The 27,321-nt window shown below is 28.1% G+C and overlaps 3 protein-coding genes across 4 annotated transcripts; 1 reads left to right on the forward strand and 2 right to left on the reverse strand.

Annotated features, from left to right (window-relative positions):
- Positions 1-1,673: 1,673 nt before the first annotated feature.
- On the forward strand, positions 1,674-26,167 carry LOC112602386 (nuclear RNA export factor 1-like). Of its 2 annotated transcripts, XM_025350443.1 has the most exons (15): positions 1,674-1,950; positions 21,047-21,134; positions 22,082-22,313; positions 22,382-22,478; positions 22,543-22,623; positions 22,690-22,794; positions 22,860-23,016; positions 23,102-23,301; positions 23,375-23,481; positions 23,553-23,589; positions 24,296-24,546; positions 24,636-24,819; positions 24,933-25,109; positions 25,177-25,733; positions 25,944-26,167. In XM_025350443.1, exons 2-15 carry the CDS (start codon positions 21,077-21,079, stop codon positions 26,047-26,049), a joined length of 2,349 nt encoding a protein of 782 aa, XP_025206228.1. In that variant the 5' UTR covers positions 1,674-1,950; positions 21,047-21,076; the 3' UTR covers positions 26,050-26,167. The 2 variants fall into 2 exon arrangements, with proteins under 2 accessions (XP_025206228.1, XP_025206227.1); XM_025350442.1 differs by lacking the exon at positions 1,674-1,950 and having other exon boundaries at positions 20,641-21,134.
- LOC112602391 lies at positions 7,795-9,765 on the reverse strand. Its single transcript, XM_025350447.1, has one exon. It carries the CDS (start codon positions 9,763-9,765, stop codon positions 7,795-7,797), a length of 1,971 nt encoding a protein of 656 aa, XP_025206232.1.
- Positions 12,973-19,100, reverse strand: LOC112602392 (lachesin-like). Its single transcript, XM_025350448.1, has 6 exons — positions 19,085-19,100; positions 14,534-14,760; positions 14,162-14,430; positions 13,809-14,078; positions 13,600-13,730; positions 12,973-13,055 (listed from the first exon to the last, which is right to left on the reverse strand). Exons 1-6 carry the CDS (start codon positions 19,098-19,100, stop codon positions 12,973-12,975), a joined length of 996 nt encoding a protein of 331 aa, XP_025206233.1.
- Positions 26,168-27,321: the final 1,154 nt, after the last annotated feature.

Genomic DNA, 27,321 nt, shown 5'->3' on the forward strand with positions numbered 1-27,321 from the left:
TTATTATTATTATTATTATTATTATTATTATTGTTATTAATTAATTATTATCGCTTATTATTATTATTATTATTATTATTATTATTGTTTAACAAGAGATAATATTATAAAACAACAAAAATATATAAATATATGTATATATATATATATTTATATAGATATATACGCATGTAGATTATATGGTATATTTTGGTTTTCATTTTGTTTATTATATTGTTTTAAGAAAAAAGAAATATTACATCCACAATATGTTGTGTATCGGGCATAAGTGGCACAACTAGACCTTACATTTTGGGGGTATTAAAATTATACAAAGCTTACGAATAAATTACTTAAATAAAAGATTAATTAAGTAACTGTCTATAATAAAAAGCATTTTTTCTATTTTTTGTTACAACTTATTGCTAAAAATTGATTTGTTAAGTATTTTTTAATACGTGATAAGTTTGAAAATTATTCTTATGTTATGCTAGTCTGTAGCCAATATTTTATTAGTTACATTTTATAAATTAATATGCATTAGTAAGAAAACATGGTAAGTTATTATGTGAATGCTAAACATCCCTTATCATCCAGCTAGTTGTGCCTATGGACTATTGGATACTTAGTCGTGTGTACATTTAAATTAATTTCTCATTTCAACGTTGTTATACACCTTGTTAAAGGATTGAAAAAATGTCATTGATTTATAACCATAGGATCTGCAAGTATAGGTATCGCGATCATGTTATAATTCAATTAATAATTGCATTATATGGCTTGTGCAAGATTATGCAATAAGTACTAATAATATTCTATATTGAACAACTTACGTATTATTTGAATCACTATTCGCCATAATTGTCGATTTCAAAAATAGATAAAGAGTTATTATTGAATTAATGTTATTTATGAATTCAAATGAATTTTATACGTCAAATCGAAGTGATTTATAGTATTTTACGTATGTAAGAGGGAGTTGAGGATTTACTTACGTCTTACACATGATACATAGGTATTACAGTATTTCATCTGATGTACCGATGTATGTATGGTTTTTAAATTGTCCGTTAGACACATCCTCGACCAAACAAACAAAAATCAATCCTAAAACTATGTAGGTATTAAATATTTATTATTTATACCTTCGGTCAAGTTGTTTAAGCACCAGCCCTGTAACTTATTCATCCTGTGACCTGTATAAAGTTTAAAGTGGTGAGGTGGGCTGTTTAAAATTAAAAGGTGTTGCATAAAAAAAAAAAAATATATTTATTTATTTATATATTAATATATTTCTCAAATAAAATATACCAGTCATCAAAAACAGTCAATAGTAGTTGATAAATGATAATAAATTGTATTTTTCTTATTGTCCTATAATAATCGATCATTTATAGAACTACTGATAATATTATCGCTAGAATTCCAATAATATCTAATTTTATATATAGATTTCTGATTCGGTACGCAACGGTCGCCGGTACAAAGTACAGACACCGCACCGATCGGTCTACACTATCATCACCGTCATTACGGGTAAAGACGCGATATCGTCAACTCTCCCACCAACACCATAAAGGCGTAGGCGAGACGGGAAGACGAGCCGCTCTAGACGAGTGTTGGTTAATTTGTCACTTTTTCTACAACTACGATTGTGTCATTTTGTTGTTTGCGGTCCTTCGCAACGTACACCATCGGTTTTGACTGTATCATTAACTCCACGTTTTCACTATTGTGTACCGTGTGTAAACTGAAAATAAAACCGGAATCCCTAGTCATTTCTTGTTTAATAATTATAAGCACCGGTTTTCGTTATTTTGTTTTTTTTCATTCATATCAACTTTGTGGTCGTAAGTGCTCGGGTTCTGAACATCAGGATACGCCACCAGTTGTCCGCGGTCGACTAATAATAACCGCCGTAGCCGTCTCAACTGACTCCCCGCAGAGGAATCTACTCAAAACAGCGAAAAGGTAAGAGTTTTGTTTCACGCTGACGCATACCTCGGGTTAATTGCTTATATTACTTTAGTATTAAGATATTTAACTTTGAAGTGTGTTTTTACGGTTGGCTAGGATTCCCAAGTTAGAATTACGTAATAAGTATTTTGGTACGTACAGGGAATTCCGCGCGATCGCGAATAACCGTGATACGGCTGTGGGAAGTAATTACACAACGTACTACCACCCCGCCTAACACCTACTTATTCATCCCGTGACAACGTCTCCGATAACAACGTTGCGCCCACGTGAGAACCGAATAAACCAATATTGCCGCCTCCGCCGCTGTAAACTATAATCGAAACTTAGACATTGACCCTGTTGTTATTATTGGCACTCTCCGACGACAACGATATCATTACAGCTGATTGTTGTTGACATTAGCGTAATATCGATCCTTCGAAGTAGGTCATTCACACGCGAATTACTACCATTTAATTACAGCGTCGTACATAACGAACAAGCGCGATCATTTCTGACAACAGCATAACAAACACATTTGTAATATTAGCTCACCACTTAGTTACACTATGACAACTGACAAGTAAAACGTTAGGTTAGGACAGTTGGCATCTAATGAATCGCGTCTCGAGTGCGTAGCGCGAGGAATTAGTATATTCGGCTCGAAACCGGATCTACTGTTTAGATTAGAGGAAAGGATTCGCGAATCCGGTCAAGATCTAAATAACGTGTGGTTCTACCCTGACCAATAATCAGACAAAGAGTTGGTGGAATGTGGGGGAGGGCACCCACACCACCGGCAATGGTAGACTCGATAGCTAGCGAGTTGTGCAGGTCGCCATCCCGGGAAAGTATCTTAGGCCTTAAGAGCATACAAACACCCACGGGTGGTCAGCCGGAATACGGCATGTTCCAGTAGACCATATGTCAGGTTGGAACTGCGACCGAATTAGACGATGACATTTATAAGATCGCCGCAGAACGATTACGGCACAGTTACGGTCAATACCTTTTTGGTGGCACTTGCGGTCACTATTTTTTTTTACACCAATGAACTGGTTTTACAATACTGAAATAATAATAATAAAGTTAAAATTATACTATATACTATAAACTTTCCATCTTTTAAGTTATTTTTATAAACAAATTGGTACAACGTTATCGATATCAATGCAACGATAATAATTAATAATTATTATAATTTATAATACATTGCGATTACGACGGGTAAGTTATATTTTTTGGTATAGATACGTACGTAAAACTTTCTTTCGCACTTGTATAGGCTTAAGATTGGCAATAAATATTATTTAATATTTACTGGCGTGCTTATAAGTTTTTTAAATATTTATTGAAAACTGTTATGATATAATAATTAATTTGTAGACTCAATTTTATTAAGACATGTCATTTTATAATAAATTATTATGATCTATTAAACAAGTTTTTGAACAAAAGAAAAATTTTTTAATCTTATTTAAATTTTGTCTTGGCGGAAGCGTATGTAGGAATAGTAGTAACGTGGTCATTTGAAATAAAGGAGACATCTCTTAACGAAAAAATCGTGATGATGTATATGACAACTCTTCTCGCATTCTTTTTCTTGTATAATTAATTATTTTTTACTTCGTTTGTTGCCACTTAAGGTTTACATGAATGATCAGAAAAATTAATTATTTCTATATTTTTAGTTCTCATACGACCCTTACATTTATCCCTTTTTTTCATTCAGATATACCCAAACTGTCGCATTTGCATTTTGTGTGTATTTTCTGAATTGATACAGTGGCGTGGCGAAGTGAAATATTTTATCGGGCAATTCATTTTTTGAATAACCTACCACCCCTTAATTCTTACACAGTACCCGCTACCCATGACCCATGTGCCATACTATATACAACAAAAAAGTACCTTTATTAAATCAATATAAATTACTTTATTTTACAAACGGCTGAAACCTGGATATTTCCGAGTTTATGATTCTAAAAATAGATTATATCGCAATAATATAATATTCTCAAGATGCTTATGCCGGAATGCCTATGCCGATGCCCTCATAGTCACTAGCATAATACTATAATTTCTTATTTTAATTTATTGCTTATTCGTAGAATGTACACTGTAGTATAATGTGTAATTAATAATATGTAGGTATACTATTAGATAGCTTTTCTTAGCATAATTATAACTATTGAAGTTATTATTCTTATTAAATAACAAATTAATTCAGATGATGTAGTCAGGTAGTCTTGTATAATAATATTTCTTACTAAATCCAGTACCCACCAACCCAGCACCCACCCCTTAAAAATGATCGGGCATCTGCCCTTCAAAATCACGGTCAACACGCCACTGAATTGATAACCATTAAAAATTGCTAAAAGCTTACCTTTTCTATTTCTATTTCTTGGCTAACTGCATCTGTAATGAAATTCATTCCTAATTTGGTTGTTTCTTAATGTGTTTTGTCTAAAACTGATAAATACATACCTACGTATATTGAAAAATATAACTTACCTGTCGTTATCGTAATGTAATATAATAATTATTATCATCGCATTGATATCGATAACTTTATACCCATTAAAGTATAAAAAAAACATAAAAGAAGGAAGTTTATAGTAGGTATAATGTATAAGTTTAACTTTATTATAATTATTTCAGTTAGATTTCAAGTTAGAACAACATGATAGTTTAAGTAGGTTCCAAACAATAGTATACCGAGGAGTAAACATCTGACAGAAATTGTGTACACCAGATTACTGATTTCAATGATTACCCTTGATTTTCAAAGATTACCCATAAATACCTAAATACCAGTAATTACCCATGATTACCAAAGATTACCCATGATTGCCAAAGATTACTCATGATTACCCATGATTACTAAATATAAAATTACCTAATTAATACTTTTTATTAATCAATTATTTAGTTAATTGCAAAATATTCTTATAGTTGATTAACTAAACAATAAGAGTCTATAATTAGTACTATAATTTAATCATTATTGATCTTAAATTAATGTGACATTTTATTCTGGGCATATTATTATTTTTTAATTTTTGTTTTAATTAGTTATGTATCTCGTTATGTATACATTAAACATTGATTATAAAAGATACTAATTATAATAGGTAATTGAAAATAAAGTAATTCTTTGCTTGTTATTTGGTTTATTATTTAATGTTTTGTTTATAATTGAGTTAATCACATTTGAGATAACATTTCTTAGATATATATCACATACATGTTTAAAAAAAATAATTAAATATAAATTAAATACGATTGAATTTAACAATATTGCTCTTATAATAACTATGTAATAAACATTTCTGAAATAATGTTTGAAAATTTATAATATATAAAATTTAAAAAATAAAAACTTAAAGACTGGATCTTACAGCTAGTTATATCAAACAAATAAAACAAATTAATAATATATAAAATTTAAAAATAAAAACTTATACTGGATCTTATAGATGGTTAAAACAAAAAAATAAAACAAATTAATATAATATACCTATTGCAACTATAACAGTACAACATTTACATACTTTAAAATGATTAATTATTAAAAAATAAACAGACTTCCATGTTCAATAAAAATAATAATACAAATTTTGTAAATAATTAAAAATTATTAATTTATAGTTTATAAATATATATAAAAGTATATATATTAAGTTATTTATTAAGTTTATATATATATATATATATACCTAATAACATTTTAATGGTATGCATTTAAAATAATATCTTATAAATTATTAAAATTAACTACAGTTCTATGATCAAGACTAGGTACATTAACATATCAGACTTTCAATTCCATTTTGAATACCAAGTATAAATAATTAAAATAAAATAAACTTTCATTAGTTTATAAAAAATAAATTAATATTAAAGAATAACAATACCTACAGTAAAGAAATTATTACATTTCTTGAACAATTACAAACGCTGGAAATTCATATATTAGTTTTCTCGATTTATGAAATAATGTGGGCTCTGGAAGTATAGCTATTACCATTTCAAGATTTATGTTTGAAATATCATTATCTTTCATACTAAACTGAGTTTTTCCGTGTACTCCTGTAGTTTTTTCTTTTTTCATACCTTGAACAATTATCTCACCGTCACCATCATCAATTCTGGTCACACAGTATACATAAGAGAACCTTGATTTTTTACGACAATTTAAAGATCCACTTCCAACAAATTGTACTAATAAATATGTACCCAGTTTTATGTTTGCCCAAATTGGTGTCTGGTACTCGATTTCATCTTGTATACTGTCATAAGTATTGAAATCAGATAATTTATTATCATAAAATGTCATACTTGAAGGGTCATCAACATCTTCTGATGAACTATCATTTTCTATTATAATTTTTTTGGCAGATGTTTTATTTATGTCTTTAATTTTTTGCACTTGAGTTGGCTTAGTAGTATTTTTTGATAATATAGTATTTTGTTTGCTATTATTCATGAACCGTCTTAGACGGTCATTACTAATTCGTCTATACTTGTTATCTAATAGCCAACATAAACTTGATTTTTGAATCACTAAATCTTTGTTATTGATTGTTACACAAACAAATTCTGTCTGAACATCGTCATTTGGCTTTTCATTTTGTGATATAATTTTTAAATATTGTGAAATTTTAGAAAAATCTTTTATATTAAGACCTTTACCAAAATTACCAAATTTAGAAATATCACATAGATCTACCTATACAGACATCATCAGGCACTTCAGTTATTAATTCAGTTAACACGGTGGATTCAGATTCAGTGTTATGCTGTTCAGTTTCAATTATATTATTCTTTTTTTTTTGATTTGATAACTTCATCTGTTAGATTGGTATAGTTCAGTAAATATTTTGGTGATAACCACGAATCTTCATCTACTATAATACTTGTAATATAAAAGATAATAATTAAATTGTTATAATATTTTAAATGTGTTAAAGAAGAACTTTGAACTTTTAAAAATATAAATACTTGTTAAACTCACCTAAATTGATAGCAACCTCTTTTGCATCATTCAAACTTGTTAACATCCATTGGTCAATGTTTATCTCTTCGATATTGTTTAATTCAGAATTAAATGAATGGTCATCAACTATGTTAGGGTATATAAAATTTCTATTATGTTTTTCAAGTCTAGGGAAATTGAAAGTTTTTGTTTCTATGTTTTGATTTTAAAGATCATTTTGTATACAATTTAGTACTTCTATTCGTGTAAGCCTTTGTAGTATGTCTTTTAAACTAAAGTTTACAACAGTAGAATAGATAGACGTCATGGATCGAGTTGTCCTGAATAAATGTTCACAGGCTTGACTACTGAAATGCCATGGTAGGAACATATGTGGTTTCAAATTACCATTACTATTTTGGAACTGTTTCACTAATTGAACTAATGCTACAGCATTAAGCTCGATACAGGAAAATGCATTAGAAATAATGAAATTGTCTTTTAATGTATATTGCTTGTTCTTAAGACGTATAGAGTTCCTCTAAATTCTTAAGAAATATACTGAATACCAAATACGGTAGATTATTTCTTGAATACTGATATTTTTATCCAAATATGATGTCAATACATTATTCATCATTTTTAAAAACTTTATTGTTCCTTTATTTTCTGGAATGGTCATTAACAGTGTTACCAAGTATTAAAATTAAAAAAAAACTATTTACCTGATAAAAATCAACTAGATTTCAACCAGAAAAAAATTTTAACCACTAGATATTCAACCAGATATTTATTTTTTAAACATGATAATATTACAAAATATAACATGATAAGGATTACTGAACTATTAAAAAATAAATAAGTAAAACTACAATCTACATAAATGCTGGTAGATCATCAAGTATTTCAGTAATTTCAGATATTTCGTTTTCTACATTACAATTATAAACATTCATTGTCCCAATGGATTTAACAATACTATCTGGAAATTTAAAATTATGGCAGCATTTTTTGTTTCTTTTTAAACCTGAACGAATATGTAAAAGTGATATTAACATTGGCGATTTCATTCTATTCCTTGACTTGCTCTTGACAATGTTCATTTGGCTGAAAATTCGCTCACAGGCAGCATTAGACCAGGGTAATGAAAGTATTGTCAAAACCAAAGCAGCAAGATCTTCAAATGGATTATTACCACCAGCATCAGTAAAGTTGTTAACCTCAGACCAAAATTCAACTGCAGATTTGGTTTTTTCCCATTTTTGAAAAACAATATTTCTCCATTGTAAGTCTATTTTTTCTATTATTTTATTTTCAATGCCAAAATGTTCACATATCAATGATATGGGCTCCTTTAATTGTTTAAGTGCATTCCGAGGGGAAAATACTTCAATTTTTTTTAATATTTGTATATTTTCTGGTAAACGTTGTTGTAGTTGCTTAACAATATAAATAATAAATGATATACACCTACTTCTAAGAACTTGTTCTTGATCAGAAGAGAGTTTACCTTTTTTTTTTAAATCTTCAACTTTATTTTCAAATCCATACCCAAGATAAGGCTTTGGATTTAAATGATCAGTAAAATTAGTAGATTTAGTAAAATTAAATGATGGGACAACGATAATTTTTCCCAAAAAAGTGATTAGTGAAATTAACTCTGATCCTAATTTTGTTGGGTCTGCATACTCGGATTCAAAAAGTTTATTAACTCTTTGAATTTCTCCTAAAAGAGGTCTTAAAAATAGCAAATATGCTAAGTTATGTTCATCTCTATAAAGAGTATATAGCATTTCTGCAGAATAGCACTTCTCTTTCGATCTACTTATTTCAAAATGTAATTTTAGTTCGTTCCATTGATCAATTATTCTGACAACGGCAGTTTCTATGGACAACCATCGCGTATTGCATGCTTGAACAATTTTTAGTGGTTCATGATTTTCATTCATACATTTATAAAGATCCTTGTATGATTGTTGGCGTAGTGTGGATTTTGAAAACCAATTATAAGATTCGGAAATTAGAAAATCTAAATGTCTTGGAACTGTTTCAGCACAAGCTTGTGATGTGGCTAACTGAAGTGAATGGCACACACATCTAATTAAAATTAGATTGGGATTCTCTTGTTTTAAGATAGCATAGACACCTTTATTTATTCCAACCATTACACTTGCATTATCTGATCCGATACCAATTAAATTTTTTATGTCAAGGTTGTACTTTTGTAATGCAGATTTCATTGCATCAACTATAGCTTGAGCATTACACTCTCCCAGTTGTTCTAATGCAAAGAAAGTTGTAACAATATCATTTTTGTCTCTACTGTAATAAATTATTGCCATACCAAGAAATTTTAAAACTGATATATCAGTGGATTCATCGATAAGCAAACTGTATTTAGACGTTCCTATATCTTCCCTCAAGTTGTTTATAAAAAATGGGGCTAAAATGTTAATGATAATACTAGAACATTTTGTTCTATGCATTTTAATATTATCTCCAGTAAAGTTAGTATTGCACAATTCACTTAAATGGTCAATTGCAATAATTGCACTGTGTGCACTTACAAATAACGCCATACTAGCTTGTGCATGTTGCATTTTAAAATTATTGGGTTTAAATTGAAATGATCCAGTACGTTTTATGCATGTTGCACCTAGTGCAGATTTATGTTTATTACAATCGCTGTGAGTTACTAAGTCAGCCTTTCTTGCACGGATAGTACAACAACATACCTTACAATAAGCCTTTGTTGGATCATCCTTCACCTCTTGTAACCAGTCCATAAATAATTTATCTTTCTTCCATACTTGACGGAACTTTTGGATGTATTGCGGCTTTCCCATTGTTCACCTTTATACTAAATATTGTAGTGTCAAGCAAGTTAAGTAATGCCAAAGTGTGTATTATAATTAAAAAACAAAACCAAAAACACAATAGGGAAAGGGAAACTCAGTGATTTGTCGAGTACTAAACTGCAATTAAAGAAAGAATTTTATTTGGAAAATACAAAATACCAGTTTTGCAACAATTGTTCATATTTTTATATTCTTATATTTTGATTGTACCTGCTAATTGCTACAGTACTATTCTATAATAATGTAACATAGCTTAAGAATACTACATATTCTTAAGTCTTATCTTATCTAATACTAGTTTCTAACCCAAGTACTAAGATAGTAAGATATATTAAAAAAAATAAATAAAAATAAAAATAAAATAAATTGGTGTATACATATATATTGTCGGTGATCATCAATATTTCAAAAAAAAGCGGGAACATTTTTTTTATCAAATAAACCAGAAAAATGACCATCAACTAGAATCAATAACTTAACAACTAGATGCAGCAAGAAAAAACCAGATTTAGTCATAAAAAGACCAACTTGGCAACACTAGTCATTAAAAGATCACTTACTTTTTCTGAACAAATTTTTTTAGCTGAAAGAAAATTCATCTTTTCATCTGGACTAAGATCCGTCATAGTTAATGTGACCATATTTTTTTTTCTTCAAAGCGGGACACCTGTATATTTTAATAAGAAAACCACATCATTTTGCGAAAAAAAAACAATTTTTTTATTGAAAAAAAAAACAAACTATTTGTATAAAAAATGGCAACAGAAAAACGGAACTAATATATTAATAAGTATAATAATAATAAATAATGTAAAAACTAAAAATTAATAATAGAGTATATTATAGCATTTCATTTATCGCCGATTCCCGCAGTTGACGCGGTGGCAGCGACAATAATAATAAGGTAGTTATTTTTGTACCATTTTGATCTATGTACTATGGACTATGGGTTTTAGTGTTTTACGTATTACATTGTATATATATTACGTAGTTATACTATACGTCTATACAGTATAAATGTATAAATAATGTATGATTGTGATTTGTGATCAATAAACACTTACCACAAGTCGACTTTTCTTAAAGCGGGACATTTTTAGGTTCTTTGGGGACAGCGGGACACTAACCAAGCGGGACTGTCCCGCCCAAAACGGGACGTATGGTCACGTTAGTCATAGTGAGTAGGTGTTTATCCTTTGAGATTGTTTCAGTTAATTTTTGTAAATGAGATACAGATATCTCATAGTTTCCAATGGAAAGAATGACATTAGGCTTTAAAAGTCTAGTCCTGAGCTTGGTACAAATATGAACTGTATTTTGAACATAAGTTATTGTAGGTAGAGTATCTTTTTTATTTGCTTGAATTTCCATTGACTTTAATAATCTAGTATCTCCATCGGATGAATATCCCAGAATTTGTATACCAGCTTTTAATACCATATCATTTATTATATTCCATCTTGAGATTACATCAGTATAAGTAAATCTATTGTTTGTACCAAAAATACTCAGACAAAATGGAGGTATTTTTTCTTCAAGATTATTAAATATAATTTTTACACATTTAATTTAACTATTGTTTAATTTTATTTATAAGTTAACTATAGTAAATTATATAAATACCTACATATATGTATAGTGAATTATAAAATAATATATATATTTTTTTTTTATATAAATTTATAAGTAATATTATTTTATGGTGGTCCATTGGTTAGCACATTCTAAACATTCTAAATAATATACCGAAATTGGTGTAGTTTGTGCACCTGAAAAACATGAACCAACATTTTCATCTAAAATTAATATCGAAAAGTCTTCAACTGACTGTATACATTTTGATAAATGTATGGAAATATAAAACATCCTAAAACAATGGAAATTTGAATGTGTTTACCAAACTTGCATAGATATAGAATTGGAGATAGTGATATTTAACAATAAACAAAACTATGCTTAAAAATTGATTGGAATCAATTTTTTCAAAAAGTGTTATTAGTAACAAATAAAATCAATCGATTTAATAATGAACAAATGTTGTTTTGAAATTATAAATTATTCATTGAGAATTTGCAAAATCTATTATTGAGATAGGTACCTAATGATTTTAATGTACTTATATGATTTTAAATTTGTAACACTCACTTATACTCAATTTGTACAATTTTAATGAAATCAATTAGGAATTATTTCAAAAAAGAAAATCTTAGGCATATTATAATAGTTAATTACTATAGTACTATACTGAATTTATGACAAAATATAGTTTAATGTGAGTATTTTTTTAAAATTTAGATCAACTAATTGATAATGAAGTGTTGAAATATGTGAAAAGTAAACATAATACATTATTGATGGCAAACTTTTTACTTGGTGAACAAATTAAATTTGAAAAATATGTTAATGAGTATCAACAAAAAAAGTTAGAACAACATGATAGTTTTAGTAGATTCCAAACAATAGTATCGCATCGGGTAAAATCAGATTAATAATAAAAATATTTGTATTTGTGAACAATTTTAGAGAACGTTACAATACTATATGGTTGTATTAACTACTTTTATCCGGTAATATCTATAGTTTCAACTATATTTTATAGTTGAATAGAATACATTATTTCGATTACCTATTTATATAGTTCATTAATTTTACTAATTTATTTAGTAAAAATACAGTACATACAACTAAAATGTGTTGATTCCGGCAATAATATTTTTATCTAAACTTTTTAGTTGATATTTTTTTCTGTGTACTCAATGCGCTGTCACACTATTACCTCCATCATTGAACTTTTAGTAGATGTTCTTGCTAAATTATTTTAATAATTTAAAAATACAACTCAAATTATACATCATGGGTATGTACCAATAATTACAATAAATTGTAAGCACAGAAAAGCCTGTGAAATGGGAGAACTTCAAAGCTGTTGAAAATACTCTTAATAGGTTGACCATTATCATTGGTTATAGGTACAATTGATTGTAATAAATATCATTTTAAATAGCATCATAATTTTATAAAAAAATGTTTAAATTTTATTTGTGTTAGTTAAAAATTGGTTGACATCAAACAATTATTCATATTTATATAATTTAAAATTTTATAAGTTTGGATTGCCGAGATAAAATTATAAAAAAAATACCATAGAAATGACATAATTATGATTAAAAAATTTTAAAATTCAAAATATAATTATTATGGAGTTAAACCGTAAAAATTGGGTATATTTCTATGATGAACACGTCTAGCATCACAATATGGTTGTTTGCACGGTAGTTCTGTAAAATAAACGAATAATAATAATAGTTCAATTATTTACATAATAATAATAAAAAAAATGATTTTTAAACACATTGCAACACATACTATGTCACTTTAAATATCAAACAAAAAGACACGTCACGTAGATTTTATCATAACGATTAGCATGATAAAGCATTAATTAGCATTATTAATTTTATAAGAAATCAACGTTCGTCAATTATACCGGATAGAATTTCCGAAGAATGTTGACTTATTAAAATGTAGCTAAATAACTGTGTAAATTTGGTATTTTTTAATTAATATGATATTGCAATAAAATACTATGTGTGTACGATTTCGATTTCAGACAAATATTAAAGTCAAATTATAAGACATTCAAAAGCCTAATCTAGAATTGATAGTTTCTGTTCCTTATTTTAAATGTATTTTTTTAACGTGTATACTAACGACTAATCCCGTAAAATTTGATTAAAAAATTGTTCGTTTCGTCTACATTTATATATCAAGGTAATCTCAAGTTAACAGCAATTCTGTATGTTAATGAAAACAACTACTTACCAATAGCTGTGACTTCAGCCGTACCAATTGTGTTCTGGGCTTTACACGTGTATTTACCGTGTTGATTATTTTTGTTTAGAAAACTTAAGCTTGAAAAGCTGAACTGGTGGTCGGTAGTGTTTCCCTCGATTCTAAATGTTAAGAACAACCCACATTAAATGCCGAAATAACAAAATAAAAGTTTTTAAGTACTCAACGGTTTGGTATACCTATTGTAATTATCGTTGAGGAGTACAACTCCATTATATAGCCAATCAATTTTCGGAGCAGGATAAGCTTCTACGAGGCATTGGACATCCATGTCATGTTTTGAAGATTCTCTATGAGTATATATTATATTCGAAACTGTTATGACTGGGGAAAATGCTACACGAAAGTCGACAATATGCCGGACACCTTTGCCATCACTATTCACTGCATCACAGAAATATGATCCGCGGTCGTCTTTCGTAACATTTGGAAAGCTTAAGACATTACCTCTGAAAAAAAATGTTTTATTTATTTATGAACAGATAATTAATCCGTACATCCAATTATAGAGTTTTATTTTTTCTGTTGATACCTATAGAAATTTCCTCCTGTAGTTAAAATGCCATTAAATTGTCGGCTCCAAGTAACTTTTGGTTCAGGGAATCCGTCTGCATAGCATTCTAATTTCGACGGTTGACCTTCCCTCGCGATCATTGTGGCCGGAGACGAAATAAGTTTTAAAATGACCGGAGGCTGATTAACTTTTAACTCAATATCTGCAGATGTACTGCTGCCATCGTCGACATCACACATCACCACACAACGATATGATGCTACATCAGTGTTACTTATATTCTTAATCTGAAAAATAAATTATTTACGATTTCGTTAAAAAACTAATCATAGCAATAGAGTAAAAAAAAAAAAAAATTTTTTTTTAATAAAAATGTATGTAATTACACACCTTGTATGTATAACTACTGCTTCCGACTCCGAAGAAAACTCCTAATGAAAATCTTGGATGTCGAACAATAAGTTTTTTACCAATTGACAGTACAGAAGTCTGAGTTGGTTTTTCTTTATCAAATTTAATCCATGCAACGGGAGCCCCGCTAGCATTGAAAACCGAACATTTCATGTCTATAGCTCCACCAATATCTTTTACAGCTGTTTTTATACTTTGAGAATAGGCTAAAATCGAAAATAAAATATGACAATTTATAATTTGATTTTTAACATCAGAATTTATAATATAATTAAATGTAAGTACTGAAGTATTAATATTTATGATAAAATGATAGCTAAATCATCAATTGATTGATTTATCTTAAACTCAGTATGTCTCGCAGAAAAGAGATATTATCATTTTTTTAATACATAATCTATTCTTCAAATTGATGGTTTATGTATGTATTTATATTGAGAGCCACGGAATTCGTGTCTAAAATGTATATATTTGAATGTTAATCAGCATTATACAGAGGTGTTTGAGGAAGCGGCTACCACTAATGTCCAAAAATTTTTTTTTTATAAAATAATTTAACACTTAAAATTATTGAATACGATTAAATAAAAAGCTGTTTAAAATATAGAAAGTCAATTTTCATTTTTACTTATCATAAATAATTTTTATATTTATATTAATTTTTAACATATTGAACGTGATCAATTATTTTTTTTTTAATTTTTTTTTTTTTTATAGCTCGAACAATTATTTCGTTGATAACTATCATATTGATATAATTAAAACCTTATATTGATTATAAACGATAAAACATTAGTTTCTACGCCAGTGTGATGTACAACTGCGTATTAAGTTACTATTAATTAATTGAAGGTCTCTTAGATAGTATAGGCGCAAATTACTATACTCAAAACGGAGACGGAAAAATTCCGGGCGCTAATTACTATACTCTTCTTACTATATACCTTTTCATCGTGGGCACACATTACAATCGACCAACAAGAATGTTTATACCAACCTAATAAACGTTATGATTTTTATTTATTTTTTTTTATTTCAAAAACATTAAATCGGAATAAAACCAGGAATTTTGTTGAAAAATATTTTTCTAGTGGCACATTCCACGTTAAGTTTTCTTAATTACCTTCTGTTTTTAATAGTGCACATAATCATAAATAATACATTTGTAATTATTAAAAAATGCGGCGGTTTTACCACTTAAGAGCTACACAACTTAGAAAGAATGTATCAAATACACATACCTAAAATAACACTTTATGTATAATAATTTATTGTTATATTGTAACTTGTGAAATTCGTGATCATTATTTACCTACCTATTAGAAAATCAATAGTCTTATGAGTTTTAATCCTGCCCTTTCTGTTTTTTTATATATTCAATATACTAATCTATCAGTGGTGCCGGAGAAGAAGAGCGGCAGATGGGGCAATTCCAAGGGGGGGAGCAAAAGTATAATTTTGTCCCCCCAACCACATTCAAATTTAAATGTATACTTATTATAATAAATTACGTTTAATTTATACTTTTTTATAATTGGTATTGGCTTGTAAAATTCAACAAATGCATAATAATTGTGTGTCAGAGTCTCGCCACCATCTTTATGTTGTTTATCGTGCTGATTTTGTATGTCGAAAATTTACATAGAAGAACGAGTAAGACACCATTTGAAATCGTAGATGGCTCAATTCACTATTAATTATATTTAAATGTAAAAAAACATAAGCGTTTAAAAGTATTTAACATTAAATTGCTTTTTACCTTTTTACTATGATGTTGTGATCGCCGTCATGAGCTTGTTGTCTCTTTACTCTACGTATTCGTCGGAATTCGCGTTATGAATTTTGACGAATGCATGCCTAGGGATAAAAGCAAATTTAAATAAATCGTCAAATCTCCACAAATTTATTTTAAACAGAATTTAGGTTAGTTGTGCAAGACGATAAAGATTAATAACGCTTTTAGACGCTTATATATGTCTTATATTTACATTAATTTTTGGTATGATCACATAAAAATTTACTGGTTTTCAGCGTCCCTAGTATTTGGAGTCATGTTTGCACTTCCGTTGTCGTGGACCACAAAGATTTTGCTATAAGAACTGACTGCGGATTATGCTTATCCGCTACCAGGAAACATGGCCGTTGGGCTTGTGTGCGTGTTGGAAACTGTGTGTGAAAATTGCATCTACTTACTACTATATGCTTTCTCTATACTACGTACGTCTACATAAATATTTCATTGACAATGTATATAATATAGGTAAAAATATCCTCGAAAATAATACCCGGGTCTGAAATATGCGTCTATTCATTATATAAAATGGTTATGGAACATTTATTTTAAACCATCCATGACATAAAAAGTAAAAAATTAAATTACAAAAATGCAAAATACATCTACCTATCTATAATAGTATAGTCCATTATTTATTTATTTTTATACACCTGCTTAAATGAATATTTTGGATTCATATTAATGGTTGGATGTTTATGGTTTATCATGTCCCAGGATATTTTCCCAAATGCTATTTTGATGAATATCCATAATATTTAATAATAGTTTATAACACTGCTGTAGTACTTTGACGTCTGATCTCCGGTCTTAAGACGTCTAAAAACTTTGTTGAACTTTTAAATATATTATTTTTGAATTTATTATTATTATTAAAGTTTTTGAAAGTGTAATTTGTCGATTTAAGTGACCTTAATAAAAAAAATTATAAAGAATAACATTTTTGATGTATCAATTATACTCAAAATTCATAGTACACAATGGGTGTATACCGATACCGCGCATAAATATTTTATTTTTTTAAATAACTTTTACGATTACTTACAACAATGAACAAGCAATAATGAATTAATAAAATTTCTCCATTTAAAAAATGTTTTAAGGTTCCGGAGCGTTTTGAAAATACTTTACTTTGATAGAATTCAAAAATGTTACCATATTATTATAATATTACTTGAATAAATCAATATTAATGGTATTATTTTTATTTTTTTAGATTTGTACTGGTTCCATGTGTTTACGTTCATAACTGGATTATTGAATGTCATATTTATGATATTGCTACAGGGAAAAAATGTTTACAGATATATCATTAAAAATTTAGTTTGTAATGCAGCGGCGACCACCGTTTACTAGGTATATCGGCGTTTGAGAAAATTCTATACTCGTATGGAAGGGCGAGTTCCAGTGGCGGCTCGTGGTATGGTGCACAGGAGCACGTGAACCACCCAAAAAAATTATATAAAAAATTATTATACGCCATAATAACATAATATAATTGATGATTATACAAATGGTCTGTAATTAAAAAAAAATATTTATATTTATATTAATAAAAACAAGTTTTTGCAGCTTTTATGTTAAGAAATATATTTATAAACGATTAAATAATATCGCGGAGCACAAAATGTTTGTGCTCTGGGCGGCCGTATAAAAATTAGCTACATGCCTCGACACGCCGGTTAGTAATACATGGCAATTTGGAGCACATTTAATGTGTGCACTGATCCTATTTTATTGTTGCGCTATGGCGATATCGTGTCATTCGTCGAAACGATAACGCATCATTGTACAGTATCCATCAACTGCTGCCAGTGTGCAGCTGTCAAATCAACTAATTACTATAATATCCATTGACTTATTATTATTATTATTATTATTATTATTATTATAATATGTCTATGATAATATCAACGTTCATAATATAAAAACAGATTAAAATCATATTGTTATGATTAGCTATTATTTGCCATTAGTTTCGTCAAACAGCGTGTCGTGTACGGTTTGCGTTTAATAGTTTCTTTGTACGAATATTAATATTATTAATTTTATACTTTTAATAATTATTTTTCGTGGGTACCTGTAGTTTTAATTTTGTGTTTGTAACTACCAATCAAACAATCAAACATGGTTACTGTTGAATATTTATTAAATAACAGTTTTTCTCGAAAATCTGGTGATAATAATTGGGTACAAAAAGGTATAAACGATTTGGCTCATTTAATTTTGAAAATCAAAATGCATGAAAAATAAACTTCTCACATTAGTTCACATTTTAATGGGGTAAAATGCTTAAAAAAATTTAATTTAGATAAGATAAGTAGACGGTACGTTATTTTGGTATTATTCGTGGTATGTACCTATACCAAAATAAATTTTTTGTACACCACTTAACGTGAACCTCACGATCCGCCACTGGCGAGTTCGATAAAGTTCTTGTGGCTCGACGTTATGCGTAATAGGATATATATATATAATGTATCGGCGGCTGCCTAGCTAAAACCAACTAGCCTTTCCGCATCGTACAACGCGCATCTACACGTCAATATTTCGTATTTTGTTCTGTTATTTTTCTTTATACACGTTCATATTATTCTGCATAATATTAATTTCAATAAAGATATTTATATTATATTGTTGTGAGTGTTTATATCGAACCCAGAGTAATATTAATATTCCATTATATTAAATTGTTGTATTATATTCTGTATTTCTATACTGTCTATACAAAAAGTTACCCTTATCAGTTATCATGCTTAAAAAGTATAGTTAACGTACAGCACTATATATTATGTCTATATATTACATTACATTTATATTACATTTATAAATATTGAAATCTTTAATGTTAAAAAAATTAAAAATTAGAATAATTTTTAAGAGATGGATTTTATAATAAATTGTAATAACTAGGTACTAATAAATTAATAGAATATGGATAAAAAAAAAAAATTTAACGTTACAGTTCGGATACAAAAGATGAGCTGAGGACCGCGTGTTTGACATGCCTACTGTAGATTTTTGTACTTGTACATGATACGTAATCCATTGTTATTAATTATTGTCAAAATTCGAACTGTAAATATCACGAAAAAATAGACAGAATATAATATATATTATCTTAGTTTTATAATTCACTACACATAACACGCGAAAATATGTTTTCACTTATGCCTTTATATTATAATTTATAGTAGGTACGAATATTTCTTCAATTTTTATTATTATTATACAAATAAAATGAATAGAATGGAAAAAAAATCTATTAAATAAAAGTGTAGTACTCGACATAGATTACACATAACGTGTGCTATGCACTACTGTGATTATACTGCATCGTCAGCAATGATGATGTGTATTTTGTTATATTGTTAATGACATAGAGTATAGGTATAATGCATGATATAGATACAAAATAATTATTTTATAAATGAATATCACCTATAGTTTAAAAGTACTTATAAATAGAACGATTGCACTTTTTTTTCAGTAAACATTTCACCAGTATGAAAAATACGGGCGTCGCTGTTTTCCGCCAAAATCGACTTTTCCGTTTATCTCCAGTACAATTATATATATACATTTTATTTCCTTTTTCCGATTTCACGAATTTCAGTTCCTATATTTTGGTAATCCCTGATTGTAAGAAATAAAATATCATATTATATACCTACGTATATTATAGAAACTAAAATTTGTGGTGGTAGAAAAAAGAAATATAATATATGTATATTATCGTTGTATAAGCGATAAACGAAAAGGTTTGATTTTGGCGGAAAATAGATCACCTGAAAAATACGCATGGGTAAATAATTTGGATTTTTCAAGTTCTGTTAAAAATCAATAATATTTATGGAAATTATAATCGTCTTCTATCGTGTCCTGAAAGATTTTGTCTTAGTAATATCATTAAGTATATATATTATATATACACAATGGTAATATTAATAGTTTTATAAATAATTGCGAAATCTATAGTACTTTGTTTGAGCAAACGAGTTTTTTAAGGCTGTTCTCTAGAGAGAGCCACAACACTGCATTTAATCGTTAAAATATGTATTTTAGAGAACATCAAAATTTTATGCTGATAGAAAGTAGTAACCCTTATTTATGTGCTTGTAGTAAAGATAAATAGCAATAGTGTTATTGTATTATTTTTGTTATATTATATTTTTGTATTATATTTTGCTAGGGAGGGGACTCCGTGCACATACCCGGGAACCCATGATCAGAGGGGGGATCCTGTGTGTACACTTAATTGTTTTTCATAATTTCATAACCATCTAATTATTGTATAAATAAATAATATTATAATTTATAATATATCTATATAGTATTGTTATTACTTATTAGTAAATTAATTATTACTTGTAATTCAAAGCTAAATCGTAGTACATTACAAACACCGCTAAAAGCGTTAGTAGTCTTGAGGTTTTTGATAAGAGCATAATGTTATCGTTTTGCGACCAATCATATCTAAATTCGTGATTGGACCATAGATTACTATTTTACCGCTGACTACCACGATTAAAGATTATCTTTAAGCGTGTTGACTACCGAGCGTTGTGTATTATCGTAATCGTTTATACTTTATACTTTATAGTGCTTGTCAATCGACACTTCGACAGTGCGTTTTCTATTTACATTTTAACGTACGCTATTTTTACTTTTTCACTATTGGCATTTGTTGTGTTATTCAGGCTTAAAGTTTAGACGACTTACTAAACGCGATGGCTGGTAGATCGCGAGGACGTAACACAATTGGCAGGTTTCACAGCATCTATTCACGTGAGTATATCGTACAAGTCGACGTTTATATTTTGGGGCTTGGTGGGGGTGAAGGGCTTAAAAAACTACGACCTAATAAAACGTTGACCAACTTAATTTACGGTATTTACCACTAGCGTACTTACTGTTTTCATAAAAACACAATATTGAAATATTCAATTTGGCATTTTCCTTTGTTTCTGTTAAAAAATAATAGATTTTATATTTCAAATATCTCTATTATTTATATTTTACATATCCTTTCAATTTTAATGATTGCATTTACGTTTCTTATCGACTAGTATGATATTTTACTCGACCGACACTAATTTATCTGAATATATTAAACTTATAGGTATTCACTGGTATTATGTGATTCATATAGCTATTACTTTCTTAAAAATAGATTGTTTTAGGTACCCATTATATTAAAAAATAACCTAAAAAAATAGAAAATATACCAAGTTTTTCTAATCTCTATTAAGTATTTATTATATTATTACGGCCAATGATAGTGAATAATACATACAAATATAGTTAGTAAACCGATATACAGTAAGTATATTTAACCATAATACTTTCAATAATATAATAGTTACTTTTCAAAAATACTAAATTGGTGTATATTTCTATGGCAGAACTTTTCGAAATATGAAATAGAAATATCCAATCGTCAATATTTTATATTTTAAACTATAAATTAATTAAAATTCTTGCGCAGAAACATTAAAATTGTTTCTTTGACAAAAATACAGTACATTTGTTAGAGAAAAGTTTTTACTAGAATTTTTAATGTAAAATAGCAGTTATAATTAAAATAATTCATGTACGAAATCTGAAATGTTTTAATTCATAAAAAATAAAAACTAATAAGTAAACATTCAAATTCAAATCATTTGTATGCTATTCCTAAGAAAACGCATTAATCTAATCACGCTCTTACTCATCATTAGATTTCTAAATTTTAGGTAATGAACGGAATAATGAACATGATGATCGAACATCGAGAGCTAGCAATAGAGGAGGTGGTGGATACTCAGATCGTCATGGCTATAATAAAAAAGTGACATTTAAAGCAAACAATCGCGGTGGTAATCATTTCCGTAAAAGTTGGGATAGTAAAACTAACCTAGTTCGTGATCAATTGGATAGTGAATTTTCTAATCGAAATGGGCCATCTAGAAATAATCCTGGTCGGCGGTAAATATTTTATATTTGTTAGTTACAATTTCTAGAAATAATATACTTGTAAATGTGGAATTCAAAAGGTCATTTCCTGAAAGAAATAGTCGCGGTGGTCATGGTAATTTCAGAAACTTATCATGGTCTTTAAAAGAAAGTAGTACTGGATGGTACTCAGTATTTGTAAGTTTCAATTTTTAATTTATGAATTATACATATTTAAATTACAATTATTTTTAATTTTAAGGTACCAAATGTTGAAGATGGTGACGAAGTACTTAAAATAATCCAAACTTATATTGCACCATTTGAATTTTATCCATATAATGTATGCTATTTATATGCTATTTATATACTAATAAAATGTGTTAAAATTATCAATATTTATTTACAGAAACAATATTTTGATAATGCATTAAGATTTCTTGTTGATGATTACAAAGTTGCTAAAACATTGCATAACACCAGTTATAAGATAACACAAAGAGATGATCGAAAAGTAAGTTGAAATGATTAAGTTTTAGAGTTTTAAAAATGGATTTTAACAAAAATATTTGTATTTAGTTAATTATAAAGGTGTTATTATATTTACCTCCTCGTGGTCCTATATCATTCACACCAGTATCCAGTGAAGTAAGGGAGAAAATGATAGAAGCTTTGGCAACCCGTTACAATTCCAGTACTAAAAGTTTGGATTTGTCCAAATTTTATGCTTGTCCATGTATATATAAGATTACTTTATATTAATTTAATCACAGATTTACAGATTTAAAAGAAATAAGAAAAAATATTTATTTTTATTATAGTATTTACCAATAACCAACTGTTTGTACCATTAAATCGACCAGCAGTTCTTTTGGCAGCATTGAATATAGTTGCTCAACATACCAAACATGATTTGTACGGTTTGAGTCTTGAAAATAATCACATTTATTTAGGTGAAGGACTTATATGGATACGTAGATTGTTTCCTGAACTGAAAGTATTGGATTTGGCTGGGAACAAAGTAATGTGTTTTATATTTTTCCTTTTTTTTTTTTTTTATGAACAAATTACATGCTAAACTATTTTTATTACAGTTTTCTGATTTAAAAGAACTAAGATGTCTTTCTGGTTATACTATTGAAGTGCTGAACTTGTCAAGAAATCCTGTGTGTGATACCGAGGACATAGAGCATTACAAGCGGTACATATATATTTTTAATGTTTCAGTTTTAACACCATTTAATATATATTTATACTTTATTTGTTTTATAGGGATTTACAACAATTTTTTCCTATGCTAACTAAGTTGGTAAGTGTCTTCTGTATTATCTTATTCCATTTGTACGCTAAATGTTAGCAAAGAACTACATGACTAATGTTTTTACTATAGTACTAGTTTATTGTAAGGTAATGTGTTTAAAGTAAGTACATCTTACCTGGTTTGAATTTAAAATTAAAAGAGTTTCAGTATGGTTAATATAAACATAAGTTTTAATTCAGTTGTATTTTAAAAAAAACAAAAAAATACATTGACAATAATTGTGTAATGGTGGTTTAATTAAACATAAATCTTATATATATTTATAATATCATGTATTTTATGTATGTGTAATAGTAGTTGTATTAGAAAATAGGGAGATTTTTCAATGTTTTATTCATGCATCTAATTAAACAGAATACTTTGAACACCTGTTGGCATTTCAGCCTGTTTTTTGAATGAAAATTTTGGCTAAAAGAATAATAATATATTATATTATAACTGAATAGCATTTAAATATATATATATATATATGTTTGCCATTTAGAAAATATAAATCAAAATAACTTATGCTCTCAAGTTAAGTTGAAAGAAATATTTAGTTTTTGATGTATTATTTGACCAGCAAGAGTAAATGCAGTACTTGATAATAAGAAAAAAAATTGATGACCAATAATTTAAAAAATTTTAAATTCCCTTTATATTTATTAAGTTATTATGTTTAGAATGTAGGGTAATGCTATTTAATTGTTTTCAGGATAACTCGGAACTACCAACTCGGTACAGTGCAATAGGATCCAAGTTTAAAATGCCAATTAACTTGGGTAATTGTTACCCAATACCAGAAGGTCATAATTCTGAATTGCCAAATCCTGTCATGTCTTTAGTTGAATCTTTTCTCACTCAATATTATGAATTGTATGATAATCAAGTGTCCAGAAAAATGATCTCAGTAGCTTACCATGAAAATGCCACATTTACATTATCCAGTAGTTTTGTATTTAAAAAGTAGGTGTATCATATTATATGGGTATTAAGGATATCTATTTAACAACATTTTTTAATAATTTAATCATTCAAAATATATTTTATTTCAGTGTTAAAGGAAGTTTATCACAGTACTTATATGAAAGTAGAAATTTTTTAAAATCTGACAGAAACAAACAAGGAAAAAGTCGTTTTTTACACAAAGGCAAAGAAAACATAATGAACTTCCTTGACAAGTTACCCAAATCTAAGCATGATTTTGGCTCATTTATAGTTGATGTTCCATTGGCCACTGTGAGTATCTTACTCATTCTTGCGCAGTTGATTTTTAATAATTATATAACTAAATTAGTATTATAATGTTTTAATGTTTTTATGTATTTTATTTTCATAATTGTTTTTTCTAGGATGCAATGATTCAGATTGTACTCAATGGTGTGTTTGCTGAAGACTTCAAAGAAACCAAATCCAGACATGTATATCGATCATTCTGCAGAACATTCTGTATAGTGCCAGTCGGAAGTGGTTGGAGTATATATAGCGATATGCTCTTTGTAACATTAGTTACTGATGAGTTATTATTAGTAAGTGTATTTTTGTTTTGATTTTAATTTTAAGTTTATGTTATAATATAAATATTTTAAATTTTAGGAAACTTCGAAACGATTCCATGTTTTTAAACCAAAACCAGTGTCATCAAAAACAAATAATTCTAATAACAACAGTAACCAAACTGTTATGATGTTTATGGAGGATACTGATGAAATAGCTAGCATGGAATCGTCATTTTCAGGCATGGAATCGTCATTTTCATCATCATCCAGTCAACAGCTACCCACATCCAGCTACTCACCACCATCTTACCAACAATCCACATTTTCATCTAATCAGCCATCACCAATGACTGCTCCTATGAATCCACAGCAGTCATCTTATCAAGGGGGAATGCAGACATCCACTCCAAATATCCAACAAATGGCACCTGCTGCTACTGTAAATTTCCAGCCAAACCCACAACAGCAACCAGCTTCCTCATTTAATATGGTTAATACAATATCACCTTCAGCTCCTGCCTCCTTGCCTATAAATGAATTATCTACTGGAGTGCCTATAAATGTGATCAGTGATGTTAATGCAAATCCTGATGAGTTGACTATGGTTAAGAGGTTTTCAAATGAGTCTGGAATGAATAATGAGTGGGCTAAAAAGTAAGTCATTACATATGTTTAATCTAGTTAATATTAAAAGTAAAAGTATTGTAAATGTTTGACATGATTTGGGAAATATCTTCATCTGATATTTACAAATTGATAACAATGTAAAATCAGACTTACCTTGAAAATTGTTTTTCAAGCTGTTTAGACCTATAGTTAAGTTTCTTGTTTTTTATTTGGTATTTATTAATTTGTTTTGTACAGATGTTTAGAAGAAAATGGATGGGATTATGCTAAAGCTGCCGCTTGTTTTTCAGATCTTAAACCCAATATTCCACCTGTGGCTTTCATCAGTAATGAGCAAAATTAGACATAAATTAGTTATGTAATTTTTTTGGTTTATTTTTTCATATTGTCAACAATATTAATTAAAAAAATGTAAACTTGCTATTATGGAACAATCAAAACCATTTATTTCCATCATAATATTTTATTTAGTTTTTTTATTTAAATGGTTTTTTAAGAGTCTTGGTTTATAAAAACAATAGTTATGAAGAAAACAGTGTAATATGATTAAAAAAAAAGACTGTAAAAAATACAGAACGAAAATAATATTATTTAAAAAAATAAATTGAAAGTGGTGTTTTTGGACCACTTATATATTTTGTGCCATGTAGGCAATGAGACATTTGTTTGTACACGGACACATATTGAAGCGTATTATTAATTATTTGGATATATTGTTTTTCTTATGGATCGAGAACTTTATTAAAAAATCAAGAATGTAATATTTTTTTAATGGTTTTAATTGTTGTGCCATAAATGGCAAAAAAGTATTCAAGGAAAAAAACCAAATAATGATAAACTAAATAATTTTATTTTGTAACTCATACCTCCTATCAGGGGCGAACTGGGATTAAAAATGTCACCGGGATTTAGAATTAGAGTGGCCACATACATATACATATTGATTGAATATAAAAAAGTTTATTAAAATATTAAATAGAACTCATTTTTTACACTTCAGATTTTTAAAAAAATATAACATCAAACACATAAATTATTTGTCCAATTATTCCTTATTACTTATTAGCTAATTTATTATAAAAGCGTTTTAAAATTAAAACAAAAGTTTTTTTTATTAAATGTTCACTAGTCATAGCTAAGTTATTAATAATTTCATCATTATTAAGTTTAGTTAATATATATTTTTCACATGACATTAATATAAATGCTTCTAAGTTAGGTTGGCTTAATGAATTTCTTAATCGATTTAATATATACTTAAGAGTAGAAAAACTTCTTTCACAGGTTACTTGTAAAGAAGATAAACTTAAAATAAACTTATAAGCTAAGTACAACTTATCATATGCTCATAACAATCTCAAGTACATTTTTCCAGTAAGAACTGTTTCAAATTTAATTAATTTTTCCTGCAGTAAATCGTGTTGATGAATTAAATTCTAAAGAAGAAGACATTTCTTCTAGAGCCATTATAAAATCAATATATATACAGGAATTTGAATCACAATTGTACCAACCAAATATATTAGTTAACGCTCTATCTTTTGACCACTAACGAGTTTTTCCTATTGACGTGATATATTTTTTTTAATATTTTCTTAAAGTTTGCATTCTAATG

The sequence above is a fragment of the Melanaphis sacchari genome, unplaced genomic scaffold, assembly GCF_002803265.2.
Source record: "Melanaphis sacchari strain LSU unplaced genomic scaffold, SCAv2.0 Contig87_pilon_pilon, whole genome shotgun sequence".
Taxonomy (NCBI): domain Eukaryota; kingdom Metazoa; phylum Arthropoda; class Insecta; order Hemiptera; family Aphididae; genus Melanaphis; species Melanaphis sacchari.

Coding starts and splice junctions, on each gene's coding strand:
- LOC112602391 (XM_025350447.1), bottom strand. CDS start 9,765: ATGGGAAAGCCGCAATACATCCAAAAGTTCCGTCAAGTATGGAAGAAA.
- LOC112602392 (XM_025350448.1), bottom strand. Junction 14,431..14,533: donor GCAGTAGTTATACATACAAG/GTGTGTAATTAC, acceptor TTTATTTTTCAG/ATTAAGAATATAAGTAACAC. Junction 14,079..14,161: donor ACAGGAGGAAATTTCTATAG/GTATCAACAGAA, acceptor ATTTTTTTTCAG/AGGTAATGTCTTAAGCTTTC.
- LOC112602386 (XM_025350443.1), top strand. CDS start 21,077: ATGGCTGGTAGATCGCGAGGACGTAACACAATTGGCAGGTTTCACAGC. Junction 22,314..22,381: donor AGAAATAATCCTGGTCGGCG/GTAAATATTTTA, acceptor GGAATTCAAAAG/GTCATTTCCTGAAAGAAATA. Junction 23,590..24,295: donor TTCCTATGCTAACTAAGTTG/GTAAGTGTCTTC, acceptor AATTGTTTTCAG/GATAACTCGGAACTACCAAC.